At 48.6% G+C, this 14,914-nt stretch overlaps 1 protein-coding gene across 2 annotated transcripts; it reads right to left on the reverse strand.

Moving 5' to 3' along the window:
- Positions 1–1,021: 1,021 nt before the first annotated feature.
- On the reverse strand, positions 1,022–12,341 carry ATXN1L (ataxin 1 like). Of its 2 annotated transcripts, XM_058441172.1 has the most exons (4): positions 12,245–12,341; positions 10,286–10,347; positions 8,333–8,749; positions 1,022–7,861 (listed from the first exon to the last, which is right to left on the reverse strand). In XM_058441172.1, exons 3-4 carry the CDS (start codon positions 8,630–8,632, stop codon positions 6,563–6,565), a joined length of 1,599 nt encoding a protein of 532 aa, XP_058297155.1. In that variant the 5' UTR covers positions 8,633–8,749; positions 10,286–10,347; positions 12,245–12,341; the 3' UTR covers positions 1,022–6,562. The 2 variants fall into 2 exon arrangements, with proteins under 2 accessions (XP_058297155.1, XP_032013705.1); XM_032157814.2 differs by having other exon boundaries at positions 1,022–8,749.
- Between the last annotated feature and the right edge of the window lie 2,573 nt (positions 12,342–14,914).

Raw genomic sequence — 14,914 nt, forward strand, 5'->3', positions numbered from 1 at the left:
TCCTGGACTCAAGTGATCTCCCTGCCTCAGCCTCCCAAGTAGCTAGGACTATAGGTGTGCACCCCCACGCCCAGCTAACAAACTAAGGTACTTTCACCAAGCAGGCTAAAATACTTGTTTTGAAAAATACATTTAAAAGAAAATACTTAGTTGGTGTGCTTGTAATCAATCCCAGCTACTCGGGAGGCCAAGGACGAGAATCACTTGAACCCGGGAGGTGGAGGTTGCAGTGAGCTGAGATTGTGCCACTGCACTCCAGCCTGTCAACACAGTGAGACTCCATCTAAAAAAAACAAAAAAAAACAACTACTTAATTGACCCAAATGCCTTTCTCTCAGAGCTCCATACTGGAGTCCTACTTGGGATGCTTTAAAATGACTGAGTCCTCACTATGTGCCACAGGTGATTCTGAGCGCTTTACATAGATGATCTCAATCTTCACAAGAAACTGAATTCATACAAACTCAGGAGTTGCATCTCTGGGTTGAGTAGTGCCCTGCCACTTACTAGCTGTGTAACTTTGGGGAGGTTACTTAACCTCTATGTCTTGGCTTCCCCATCCACAAAACGGAAATAATACTAGCAACAAATACTTGTCTGTACATACAAAGCACTTAGGATATTTTGTAGCCCATAATAAGTGTTCCAAAAATGCCATTACTAGTGGCAAGCTTTCTAAATTTTAGGCAGTAGCTACGATTGGGGCTGACTTATTCCAGCAATTTCTGGTAGTATTCCTGAGTAAAGAATTGGGGAGAAGGCCAGCAGCGAAGGCACCTACAGATCCTTGTGATTCCACTAGAATCTAAGTCTTCAGGTAGACTTTGGGGTCTCTGAAATCCACACCAACAGAGGGCAAAGACCATGCTTGAGGACAAGCTCATGCCATCTCCCTTGAGCTCACCGCACAAATACAGGCACCATTTGTGTTCCATTACAACTGCTCCCACAAAGGTTTCTATCCCTCACCCCATGGCCACCATCTAAGGCTGGAATAGGAAGAAGGCGCAAACACCAAAAGGAAAAGCTAGTAGTTTATATAGATAGATATATAGATATATAGATATTGATAGATATTGTGTTTACATAGTCCACAAGTTAAATGCAGGTATCCATAAGAAGAGCATTAACAATAAAAATACAATCTGTGTGTAGCCAAGTACAGAGACTTAAAATGGTAAAACAGCAAAAAGGATCTCACAAAAGTACAAATATACAGTACAAATTGATTTATTTAAAACAGTTACAAAAAAGCACAACAAAATAGAGATTATCCTTAGAATTATTAATGCTTTGTTAAAGATCAGGTAGGATTAGAGGGTAAGAAATGGTATTGGGTGGAGGGAGCACCTGACTAGTTCTAAGGCTTTAGATACAATGCAGTTGATTACATATTAATTCAGCCATTACATACTGGGGATAGTAGATGGGGGATCAGTAATTTATCTACAGGGAACTCCTACACAGATCCATCCAGACCTCCCCAGTGCCATCCTTCTCCACTCCTTAGGACCCTAAAGCCACCTGGATGACAACATTCCCATCCTTTCTCCACCCCATTCCCTATCCATATATTCTTCCCTCGCCTAAGGTGCTGTGCAAGCTGAGAGCAGTCTGCTCTCTGCAGCTGGATCATATACTGTTTTGGCTACAGGGATCCTGTGTGACTAAGAAGGTTGTAGGGGACAGCCTTATTTTAATACTTTAAGTTAGCCATGAGTACAGTCAGTCCCTCCCCCAACACAATCTTGATTCTCTTGAATGCAAGTATCAGTCAAGTGAGGGATCAACCCTGCCTTCAGCAATACCAGCAATGCACTAACCACTCACAGCTCACAACTACGTGCAAACTCCCTGTCCAGGGGGTGGGTGTAAAACCACTGTGTCATCAGCTCACGCTCTCTCTCTGAAGAACCTCAGTCCCCATGACAGTCATAAAGACAAATAAATGCTTGCAAGTTTGACAATAGGTAAAGGCACATGGGCTGCTGCCACACACACTGTAGGCAGGAACCCAATTTGAGGCCATCTTCACTGCTGGGCATTTGCAGTGCAATGGCTTTGGGATCACAAAACTTTGAGTTCGCAATCTACCAGGGAGGGATCTAGGTTTAACTGGAGAACTAATAAACCTTTAGTGTGAAAAGTGCATTTATGACTATTGTTCCTGCTGGGGAGGCAGCAGGGCAAACCGCAACACCTCTCCTCCTTCCGCCCCAGGCACTGTGCATAGTCTGCAGCTAAGGAGAGAGTGCAGTCGACTCTAGCATCTCTGGGGCCAGTGTCATCCTAGGCACAGAACAGGCTTCTGGTCCAAAGATGGATCCTAGAGTTGAAAGAGCAACTGACAGCTGCAAAGACCCAGATGCTTATTTTATTATTGCATAATGTGGGAGACCTTCCCTACCCCAGGGAAGCTGGAGGGCGAAGGCTTCCCAGCAAAGGGCAAACAGGTTCCTGATCAACATCCAACCTAATAAGGTTCAGCTCCTCAACTGTAGTGTACAACTTTTGCCCATCTCGAAGGTACTACAGCTTCAGTGTGGTTTAGTAAACTTAGCCTAGGAGGCCAAGATGTCTCCCTAAAACTTAGTCTCTGTCCTATTTACTTTGTTTATAAGACTGTGACCTAACTTCCCATGGCCAATTCAATCAACTAGGTTATCTTTACTCCAATGGACCCAGGCCTTTTCCCAGTCAATCCATGTCCAACCCTTCATCTCCAGCGTGATCACTCAACTCTTCAATATGCCTGCTTGCTGCAGGTTTAAACCACACCACCATCCTGTGCTTCCCCCTAAATCAACCATGATGCCCACAGGTAAAAATAAAACTAAACCCCACCTGAGGTGCTATTTCAGCCAAACTTTAAACCCTCTCCAAACTCCAGAATCCACTTAACTGGAGCTGGACGAACTTCACTGGGATGCTGGCATGGGCCCTAATGTGGTTCCCTTCATTTAGTTTTTAAAACAGGATACAAGATACCACAAAGGAAATAAGTTAATACAACAGAAGACACTACTAGTAGAAACCTGCTTGTTTCTCCCTCAAGATAGTCAGACATTTGGAGCCAAAGGGCTCCCAACAGCAATGAAGCCTTATCCCTTTGGATTTACCAGCCCACCAGCAGCATTTCATACCATCCCTATTGAACATGACTTTGCTATAAAATAACATGGCCTAACACAGGTAAGAATGAACCAGACGCCTAGACTTAATCTACATGGCCAAAGACATGGAAGGATAGGGAGCTGTAGAGGGCAGCAGGCAGGACAGTGAGCGGACAGCAGCAGTGGCAAAGCAGCACAGGGCAAAGCCCTTGGTGTTATGACCAACTGGGACCAAGAATACAGAAGGATCAGTCCAGATCGGCTGGGGGCCCTCCCCTCAGGTACAAGTACTCAGCTCTGAACTCCCAGAGCCCCTTCCCCCCATGCCACCTCTTCCTCATGTACACTAATCTTGATAGGAATGATTCAAGACTTGGCTTATTATCTATCCATGACTGGGTTCCCCTATTCCCAAATTGGTATACACATTTTTATACAGCGCCAGTCAGCAGTCCTCCTTTCTATTCCTAAGAGCTGGAAACGTCCTACTGCTGACAAGGGACAGGCTCTGGCCCTTGTCAACTGCTCACACCTAAAAAGTTGACAACTTCCCACTCCTAAAAAGTTGACAACTTCCCACTAAAATACTCTCTAAAAACTGCTCTCATGTCTCCTGCAAACTCAGGAAATTCCTATAAGGAAGAATGGACACACCACAGGTTAGTCATATTTTTCATGCCTGGAGGAAAAGACTAAACTAGAGGTTAAAGGCAAGGGGGAGGCCACAGCTCTGACCGAGATTTACAGCACAGAGCTTCTTTTCCTGGGGACCCTATTTTATGAAAGATACCTTTGCAGCTCAGCAAAATCAAGTATTAATATGTTATATATGCATGGGACGATACTGTGATATTACCAGAACTGCTGGTATTGCTTCACCAGCAAGAGACAGCAACAGAAAGGTCAGGGACCAACTTGCCAGGGTCCTCAAGAATTTCTCTTTCCAGAATTCAGTGGAAGTTACCGGGTTGGAAAGTCACAAGTAGCCCAAGTGCAGGGTGATTTGATCTAAACTAATTGGTCTGTATCTGGTTAGACACAGGTTTGCCCCATAAGGAGAAAGCTCAGCTTGTGTCCTTGCAGACACTGCTTGAGCATCTACTGTGTACACGTCACTAAATTCAGTTGATGAGCCTTCCTATGAAGAAGGACGCTTGTGAGAAACCCGTGCAAACAATGAACTCTAGGAATGAGTTGCTCATGAAACAGCCAGAGATGAGACCTTCTCCCAAGGCCTTCTCCTCATTTAAGGGGATTCCTCAAGACTCAACCCCACAGGCCCCCACTGTAGGAAACAAGCCAGAGAAAGCAGCATTCAGAGAATGGGGGACAGAGAAGGGGAAAGATATCATCCTAAATGCAGTACAAAGTTAGTGTCTGGTTCTGACACAAACCAGATACTGAAGCACTCGTGGTCAGGTCAGCAGCTTCCTTTGATGGACCCCCAAAAGCTGACTGACCAGGCAACTGCTTTCAAGGAATGAAACAGTGGAGTGTAGGGCTTGTAGCAAACAAGCCAGTTTCAGTCACTCTGTTCCCCCAGGAGAACAACCTTTAGCACCTGAACACTAAGAATGACTCCATTCTCAGAACTTCCCCTCCCCCCAGGAGGTAGGTAAGATTATTTATCCCCATTTGGCAGGTGGGGAGGAAGTGAAAGAGCCAGAGGTCACGGGACTTGCCGAAGTCCTTGACAGAGCAGAGATCAGACCTCAGAGGTTTGGACTCCTGATGCCAGGCCAGGTCTCGGCCAATCCAAGTATACCTTATAAAGGACATGCCAGGATCATAGCCTGGGAGAAGTCTAACCAGAGAGCTGCGTGGACAATACCCTGAGTTGCCTTCAAGAGTCTAAAGACCCCCAAAAAACAAACAAAAAAGCCCACCCACCTGAAAGCTAGTGGGGGAGCCTAATTCCCAATACCCAATGGAACCCCACAATCTGAGCTGATGCTAAAAGTTGTGAAGAAAATGTGGGATTAAGACATTGGCGGGGGGTGGGGAGGGTGCAAATGCAACTAAGATTGAAAATACTTTTTGCAGAGGAATATACCACCACAAAATGACATCTATTCAGGTATTGAAATGTCATCAAGACTATCCTAGAATCTTAGAGCTGGTGGTGGGAGGGGATGGCTTGGAGGCACCAGAATGCTGGGAGAAGCAGTGGAATAAGATGGGAGGGGCATATGGGACGTGTGAAAATGCCATGATGGGCACTGCCCAGCCACGCATTCGCCCTGGCCTAGGGCATAGTTCCCTTCTTGTTTCTTCACCAAGCTGTTTGGCAGTGGAAGTGGAGGGGACATGATTTTGAGATTTTAAAAATAGAGATTATAGCTGAAAGGGAAACCAGAGAGACCCCTACCCACCAAAAACTAGAGGTCTTGGTCAGAGTGGACAAAACCAACTTTGCAGACAAGGAAAGGCAGTGCAGCTACAAATGAGGCCCAGGTCACGACACCATGCAGAGGTCAGGGCAGCAGGAGGGTGGGGGTGGCGCAGGCACTTAGGCACAACACAGACAAAGGTGGGGGGTCGGTGCCTGGGAAAAAGGGTCTACTAGTTCTGTCTAAAGTCACCATTACCAGCAAGATTCTGTGAGATTTCAAAGTGGGTCTGGCATGCTGAGTTGGAGGAGCTTTGTTAGGTGAGCTACCTTTCCAGAGGGCCTGCCTAGAACCCAGTCAGCCTGGCTATCAAGTCTTTCTCCCAAAGTCCCCTGACTGAGTCCCTGGCAAGGTAGTACTTCACTCTAAACCCTGAAGGGGCTCTCCCTCCGGGCCCCCGTGCTGCTAGAAGCCTTGTAGACGGAATGGTGAGGAGAGATGGGGAAGGGCTATGAAGCAGAGGATCAAGCAGAGTCCTGTAGATGAGAGTGCTCCTCCCCCACACACACAGCCATAGACATCTGGAACAAAATCACCCTTTAAAGTGCGCATCTCTCACAAGAAGGGTTCTGGGTGGGAACCCTCTTATTTCCAACCTTGGGGCCTCCTGCCCTTCCACCACAAAAAAGAAAAAAAACTTCTGACAGTTTAACTGCTACTATAAGCTGTGGATCATCATTTTTGGCTCTTTCTTTACTCCCTCCCTCTGCCATCTGCTCCCAAAGCCTGGACTTTCTCTTGCAGGAGCTAGGGATGGGGAGGAAAGAACAGGGAGGCCTTGATTTTGGAATGTTTCTTCTCCTGTGTGCACCCCCTTCCTTCCTTGCCCCAGGCCTGCTGCTCCCCATCACAACACCCTCTGGGGTTGTCCTGAAAGGACACCATGGGATAATGAGCAACAGATCCTGCCTTGGGAGGCTGACTTCATGCCTCCCCTTTCCCCCAAATCTCACTGCCAAGAAAGCCATTCCCTGCTCGGCGCGTGCAAATCCTCTGCCTGCTCACGGCAGCGAGGCGAGGCTCTGGGGTAAAGCCCCAGTCCTGGTCTGGGGAAGAGGTTCATTTTCCCGCATTGGAACGCCCTTCGATGGACAGCTTTACCTCCTGTGGAATGAAAGAGGGACGGAGCAGCGCAGCCCGTGCCTCCTCCCCTTGCATGCTGTATCTTTGGAAGCTCGGGGCTGGCCAGCAGGCCTGAGCACCGGACTCAGGCTGGGAAGGCTCTACCACACGGGAGCCCTCTCCTGCCGGCTGGCTCTTCCCCTCACTGTCACATAGCTCTCTGGGTCCCAAGACCGTCCTCTCAGGCCTTTCTCTGGGGGCACCCAGCTGGCCTGGGGGAGCACAGCTGGCCTGAGAAACTGAGTTACTGTTCAAGCTCTGTAAACTGATAGAGATGCAGACATCTCCCACCTGTAGCCGATGGCAGGGCAGAGAGAAGAGTTGTGTCGTCCGCCCAGGGCTGCAAGAGGACCAACCCTGGCCATATACAAAGAAGGGGTGCTCGGGGGGCACCTCAATGCTCACTTTGCTCTGCTGCTCACCAACCACAAAATGCAGCATGACGAATCCAGGCCATTGGCTCTCCTGAATGTCCACGACCGTGCTAGAGTCAATCTTCAGCCCCCCGCTCACTTCAGCACTGCGCACAAAATCCTGGGTCTGGAGGTCCTCCACCCGCTTCAGCTCTCCCGTAGCCAGCTGGATGATGGCGCCTTTCATGAAATGGGAAGGCAAGTGGGAGGAGGTAATGGGGGGCGGCGTTGGCTCCTTGTCTGGGAAGGTGGCTCTGGCCTGCACGTCCAGACTTGATGCTACCAGGATCTCCGAGCCCACAGGCAGCAGGCCTGAGTCAGTTCCAGTGGGCACCAGGTTGCCATTGGCTACAACCATTGCTTTGGGTAAAGGTCTATGTTTTACTGGTTCCTGATGGGACTGAGGGTAGAACCCACGGGCCTGACTTTTCTCTGCCAGCTCTGCAGGGTTCCTGGCTGACCCTCGCCCCTCACCCTGATGGTCGGGGGTATGATGGGATAGATTGAGGGGGCTGGGTTCCTCCTTCCTCTGAGCTGCCACCACATGATAGTCCTGAGAAGCTAAAGCGCCAACCACCCGCTGGACCTCAAGGTCAGTGTCCGGGGTCCCCCGGTGTGCTGGTGCCGCTACCTCCACCCGTGGAGTCTGAGAACCTGAAAACAACTGTCCATCCACCACACATTCTACCACTGGCACCAGTCCCTGGCCTTCACCCTTGTTGTTGGGGGAGTCAAGGGCTTCACTTTCCCGTCTTATTAAATTTCGCTCTCGTGGTCTCTGTCCTCCATTTGCAGCAGCTGCTTCCAGAACAGACTGGCTCTCCTGAGGGGTAAGAACTGGGCTGGCACCTGCTGGAGGGGTTTCATGCAAAGTATACCCAGCAGGTAGCCTGGACATCTGATAATAAATGGGCATCCGACCTGGAGCAAGGTCCAGCGGCTGAGTACTTGAATGATGTGGCAATTGCCCAGGTGGGGAGGTGGCAGAGGGAGCTTTGTTAAATGAGTGGGCTGGGGAGGGAGCCTGTGGGGGAGGAGTGGCTCCTTCAGCCAGAAGTGAGGCATATGGCACAAAGTGTGGAAGGTGAGAGGTGGCAAGGTTGGCAGAAGGAGATAGGAGGGGACTCGGTAGGAAATTAGGTGGCACAGCATAGGGAAGGCTATAAGGAGACCCAATGAACTGCAGCGAGGTGGATGGGAGCTGAGCATAGTGGATTGGAGGATAGTGGATGCCTGGATGTTGAATTAGTGAAGACGCTACATTAAACGTTGGGGGCAAGGGACTCATATTCACCACAGATGGGAGGCCAGTTGGTGAAAAGGTGGCAGGCGGCACAGCCACCTTATACAGCATGCCATACTGGTCCACTGTCAGACCGGTGATGGCCTCAGCTCCATCACCCCCCAGGCTGACTCTGGCTCCTGCCTGGCTCTGCCCAGCCACCACAACCCCTCGGGACCATTCAGAAGCATCACTGGAGGGTGTGTGGTTAGTGGAGCAGCTGGTAGTTCTCCCCATATCCTCGCTGGTCACGGGGAGGTCTCGTTTCTTTGGTGGAAGGCATTCCTGACTCCTCTCATGAACAGGTTTCATATTGCTTTGTGGTGTTCCAGGAGCCTGGAAGGAGTCGGCTTGCTCCCTGGGGCATCAGAAGGGGCTTCTCTGTAGCTTCCCTGTACCCCTCTCTGCTTCTGGCTGGGGCGCCCACATCTGCTAGGGAACAAATCAGAGGCAAAGAAAAGTAACCTAGGGATGAGCCAAGACAAAGGAAATAGAAAGAACTGTGCCATGGAGGAAGATGTAACAAAGGGGACTGTTAGAATATAAGGAGGAAAGAGAAAGGGGCAGACAGGGAGGCTACCCCCAACTCATCCAGCCTGGGACATGAGAGAAACAGTCCGGGAAACCACAAGGCACAAAGAGCTACAGGGACAAGCATTCACCAATGCACAAATAACCTGTGGGCTCCACAAGCCCAGAGAGACCAACAGCTTCACGGTTAGTCATGTGTCTCATGAGCACCTTGTCTCTTTTCTGCCTTCTTCCCAAAGGGGGCTTTGAACACATGGTTTTTCCTGCCGGCTCTTTTGCTTTTTTTTTTTTTTTTTTTACACATGTAGTTTTGCTCTTGTTGCCCAGGCCAGAGTACAATGGTGCAATCTCAGCTCACTGCAACCTCCGCCTCCCGGGTTCAAGCAATTCTCCTGCCTCAGCCTCCCAAGTAGCTGGGACTACAGGCATGCACCACCACACCTGGCTAACTTTGTATTTTTAGTAGAGATGGGGTGTCACCATGTCGGCCAGGCTAGTCTTGAACTCCTGCCCTTGGGTGATCCGCCCACCTCAGCCTCACAAAGTGCTGGGATTACGGGCGTGAGCCACAGCGTCTAGCCTCCTGCTGGCTCTTTTTCTTAAGTTTCTCCTTTTGCTACCAAACATGAATGTGCCACCTTCTTTCCTGAACATATGACCTCATCCTTGCTTCCTTTCTGCAGCCTAATTTGGGTTATGATCTCTACTACTATCCCAAGCCTGGCTAAAAACTCTGTTCCTCCTTTGCCTCATCTCATCAGTACCTCAAGGACCTAGGTGTCAAAACCCTCAGGTCTGCTTGTGTTTTTTTTTTTTTTAAACTTTGCTCCCTAACCAGGTTATGAAAATTAACATCTTTGCCCCATGAAATAATACATTTTAACTCAGCCTCTATATAGTGAAAGTGATTAAACTAGTTTGCTGTCAACTTGTTTCTCCTCTTCACCAAAGAACAACAAAATTCTTCCGACCTTACGTACACTTCCGGTTCCCTAGTCTCAAAAGGCTTCTTTTCTTCTCAATGATTACCTTCAATTTGCCTTCTCTATTCATTCCCTTTCTTTTTTCTTTGTGCTTTCTTTTACCAATAGCTCCTTCTCCACTGTAGGTCTGCTCCAGGCACCACGCCATGAAATTCTGGTTCCATTCCTCTAAACATGCCTGTTTTTTTCCCCGTATCTGTATGATTCATAAGAAAGTTCTCTTTCCCTTTTCTCTAATTGTCACCTTTCACAAATGCTTTTGTCTATTGTTATAAAGCAACTTTTTGGTCTGAACACTTCAATGCACATGAACTTTGCTGCCTATTTCTTCCAACTAGGTTCCAGTTCTTTGGATCTGAAAAGAGCTTTCTATATTATATTCTGTTCTGTTTTTCCACTGTGACATCCCGGATATTTTCCTGAAAGAAGGAATTCAAAGTGCCGGTATTACCTGAGTTTCCAGTGGTGCTTCTGAGCAGCTGTAGTAAGTGTCCTCCCGGCTGGCTCGGGAGCCTAGAAGATAGAAACAGGAATGGAGTAAGCGGCTGCCTGACCTCTAATTCTCCCCAGGATCACCATGAAAGGTAATTCCAAAGCATTAGAGTATACACGTCCTTGCCTCATCTTCTTCTCCACAGGTAAACGGTACATTTACCCAGAGTGCCCAGGCAGTTGAACAGAGAGAAAAACATCTCTAATACTCCAACTTGTAAGAAGACATCCCCGAAAAAAAATTTCCATGTATCAAATTTCACTGGTTTTCCTTAACATCATTTCCCTAACATCTACCTGTGCCTGTTCCCCAAAGGTTAAATTTGCTGCAATCCAAATTTCAGATAAATGCACAAATAAAAATGGAAGCTTTAACACTGTTCCCATACGAACAATGGGAAGCAGGAAAAATCAACTCTATAGATTTCCCCTTTATTCTGGGCCTATGAAAACATAAATATGGAGTTATTTAAATGAAAAAAAGCAGCACTAGATGAAAAAGAACAATTATTTATGTTTCTGGGGCAGAAAAAGAGGTCAGGGGGGAGTCACTCAAGGGGAAGACTTATTAAGAGATTTTCAGGGTTAAAAAAAATGAGCGTGTGTGTGTGCGTATGTAAAATTTTCTGAGTGACAACTTTATACCAAGCGCTGAATCAGGTATCAAAGAAACTGAAAATATTGCCTTGGTCCACAGCTGGCTGACACTGGTAAAACAAAACTACCACTAAACCATCACTATGTGAATCTACACTTGCCAGAAACGCAAAGCGAGAAAGAATGGAGCCTTAACCTCTGAAAACAGAGAAGGTAGTACAGATGAGTGAGTGCTCTGAGAAACTGACTATCCTGTCCAAATCCTATAGAACACTCTAAGCCTCAACCCAAACCGAATGCAACATTTCTCTCAAGATTGGCAAAGTGCAGGTGTACACAAAAGGTGGAAGGATAGGAAAACACAGTGGGATGACAAATTCCTAATTCCACAAACACATATTATTACACAGTGGCATAAATGATGCCTCTTTTCTCCACCAGCAGCTTTAGTAATTGAAAAGCAGTTTGCTTTCTTCTTCATTCCCAACAGAAACTGGGGTCATACTTCAATCCCAAAATGATCCTTCCTTTCTGTAACGAAAACTTTAAAGAAAACCTGCCTCCAGGTCACCCAGAGGTTAGCAAACACAGGCTAGTAAAAGGACTGAAAGAGGCAAAAGGTCTGCAGAAAGGACAACAAAGAGCCAAGCCTGTGCGCCAGGTTCCCACAACGCAAAACACACTTAAGAAGCCGAAACCTCCTCCTCTCGAGAACCTCACTGAGGATCTCAAAGGGAAAACGCAGCTTGTGACCCCAACCGAGCTAACAGGCTGTTCAGGAGAGTTGCCAACGCTGCTAGCAGAGCCCGGAACCAAGCTCCTCATCACGCTTGGGTCGGAATCAAGGGGCTGAACCCAGCTGAAGACCCGAATTCTCTGCGGGCGAGAGGTGCGCCCGACAGAAAGGGAGAAGCTTGTCAGACACTAGGGTTATGGCTCCCAGTGGTCCCGCAATCCTTGATCTAACAAGGGTAGGGATCGAAATTGGGAATTCTGCGTTTAGAGAGTAGGGGGTCCACCCTTCACCAAGGGGGCAGGGGCGAGGCCCTGCAGGCGACGCTTCCTTGTTTGGGGGCCCTTCCCGCCCCGCAGACTCGGACACCTTGGCTCGCAGGCACACAGCCGCCGGGGCCTGAGGCCGCCTTCCAGGCCCGGCCAGAGAGAAGCGCGAGGGGGTCTAGGTACGGCCTCTCCCCTCCGTCTGTCCGCGGTTCATGGGCCCCGGCCCGGCGGAGCAACGGGCTCCTGAGGGCCACTTCCTCTGGAGCACCGACCCCAGGCCTGCCTGGCCCAGGCGGCCACCACTTCCAAGGACACTCACCAGCCCATTTCACGGCGCTTCCCAGGATCCACCCGCTCGTCCCGGAGCCGCCGCAACCGCGGCCGCCGCCATCCCCGGCCCCGGAGCCGCCCCACACCCAGCGCCCCCCCCCCAGCCGGGCGCCCGGAGATGGCGTCAAGCGCGTCCCGCCCCCGGCGCGGAGAGATTGCGTCACGGCCGGGTTGGGAGAGCAACGCCCGGGACTCCCCGGGAAGGGAGGGTGCTACACTCCCTTCGCGTCGTTCGTTCCTTCTGGTGGGTGAACACACTCCTCTCCCTGGGACCGGGTCACGTGAATGGGGCTGGGCCCGGCCCCCTCAGCCTGACCCCACAATGACCCCGCAATCTTTCCACCTCAGTAAATTTTGGGGGTTCCCAAACAGAGCCCCGGGGCGTGGTCATCGGCGACCCCCCATTTCCTGGACTTCTTGTCCTGACTTGTGCAGCCTCTTCTGGGGAACTTCGGGGAACCCCGAGGTGACCTAGGCTCAGGAGAAAAGGAGATACCTCTTACCTCTTGGGGACCCAGGTGGAGATAGGAAGTCTTCTTTCTTTTCTTTTTCTTTTTTTTTTTTTTTTTTTTGGAGACAGAGTTTCGCTCTTGTTGCCCAGGCTAGAGTGCAGTGGCGTGATCTCGGCTCACCCAACCTCCGCCTCCCGGGTTCAAGCAATTCTGCTATCTCAGCCTCCCGAGTAGCTGGGATTACAGGCATGCGCCACCACGCCTGGCTAATTTTTTGTATTTTTAGTATAGACAGGGTTTCTCTATGTTGGTCAGGCTGGTCTCGAACTCCCTACCTCAGGTGATCCGTCCGCCTCGGCCTGCCAAAGTTCTGGGATTACAGGCTTGAGCCACCGTGCCAGGTCAATAGGAGCTCTTTAAGTGTTAAGAAGTAGCCCCCGAGGGAGCTAAGAGAGTGAACGCCACTCGGGATCTAGGGGAAGGTGACAAGGAGTGGAACACCTGAAAGTTTAGAGAGAGCCCGGGGTTTAGTACAGTGAGAAGCAGCTTGGTTTAGTGGAAAGAGGGCTTGACTACTCAGTGAAATATTATTCATTACAAATTAACTAGTTATTCATTACAAATTAACTAGTCAACTTCATAGTAACATGACCATCTGATGAACTTAAGTGAAAACAAAAGTGAGCGCCAGTTGAATTTATGTTTGAATAACAACTGTGTTTTTGTTGTTGTTGTTTGTGTTAAAGTATTAGGTTGGTGCAAAAGCAATTGCGGTTTTGGCCACCTAGATGGAGACTTTCAGTTTCTGCAAACTCTGTTCCTTAAATAACAATTGGGCCGGCGCGGTGTCTGACGCCTGTAATCCCTGCACTTTGGGAGGCCGAGGCTGGCGGATCACGAGGTCAGGAGATTGAGACCATCCTGGCTAACACGGTGAAACCCCGTCTCTACTAAAAATACAGAAAATTAGCCGGGCGTGGTGGCGGGCGCCTGTAGTCCCAGCTACTCGGGAGGTTGAGGCAGGAGAATGGGATGAACCCGGGAGGCAGAGCTTGCAGTGAGCCCAGATCGTGCCACTGCACTCCAGCCTGGGCAATAGAGTGAGACTCCGTCTCGAAAAAAAAAAAGATATGTCATTGCAGTTGCATGTGTGTGTGTGTGTGTGTGTACATATAATTTTGGGTTTTTTTTTAGCCCTGTCGCCCAGGTTAGAGTGCAGTGGTGCCATCTCAGCTTACTGCAGCCTCAAATTCCTATGCTCAAGCAGTCCTCCCACCTCAGCCTCCCGGGTAGATGCGATGATAGGCATGCATCACCATGCCCAGCTAATTTTTTAAAATTTCTTGCAGAGACAAGGTCTTGCTATATTGCCCAGGCTGGTCTTAGACTCCTGTGCTCAAGTGATCTTCCCTCCTCGGCCTCCCAAAGTGCTGAAATTTCAGGCATGAGTCAACCACACCCAGCCTCCGTTGTATGTATTTCTGTGTACCTGTACAGAAAAGGAGTAGAATACATAACTAATTAACATTGGTTATTTTGGGGAAGGAAAGTGGAATTGGGTGGTGGTCAAAAGGCAGAGAAACAACTTGTATTATTGTTTGAATATTTAGGAGAATATTATCTTAGAAATAAAAAAAGTAAGTTGAGATACAGATACAATGCATGATCTCTAAGATTCTTTCTAGAGAAGCCTTAGACCTCAATTATATTTTCTCACCTGGATGGACACATAGGGCCATAAAAAAATTATCAAGCACCACACACACACGCACACATGCACACAGCACAAATGGGAAAAAACAGTGAAGTTACTGCTGTCATCTAAATCATCTGAGTGTTTTGCTTCATTAATATTAATATTGTTCATGACAGTCTCCTTCTCTCTCAATTTGGCCAAGAAGGAAGTCCTGTGGTCACTCAGTGTGTCCGTTTTAGCACTAACTGGCATTCTGGTTTCTACTTCATTTCTTAGCTCACTAAACTGGCATTAAAATAGTCAAGATAGGAACCCTTGGACTATCCAAGCATATTCAAGGATAGCTGGTTTCTCCCAGATCAAAATATACACTCAGAGCTGGGTTTTCTGTACAAATTTGAAAGAGTAGACACAGGTAGATGTAAGCAAAAAAAAAGTTTTATGGCTACCAACCATTAACATAATGATGTACATGATACAAAAGCATGTCCCCCCTTAAAAAATAAAAACA

Source organism: Hylobates moloch, unplaced genomic scaffold (assembly GCF_009828535.3).
Source record: "Hylobates moloch isolate HMO894 unplaced genomic scaffold, HMol_V3 SCAFFOLD_6, whole genome shotgun sequence".
NCBI lineage: Eukaryota > Metazoa > Chordata > Mammalia > Primates > Hylobatidae > Hylobates > Hylobates moloch.

Excerpts from the sequence above, each read along its gene's own strand:
- ATXN1L (XM_032157814.2), bottom strand. The coding sequence starts at position 8,632 with ATGAAACCTGTTCATGAGAGGAGTCAGGAATGCCTTCCACCAAAGAAA.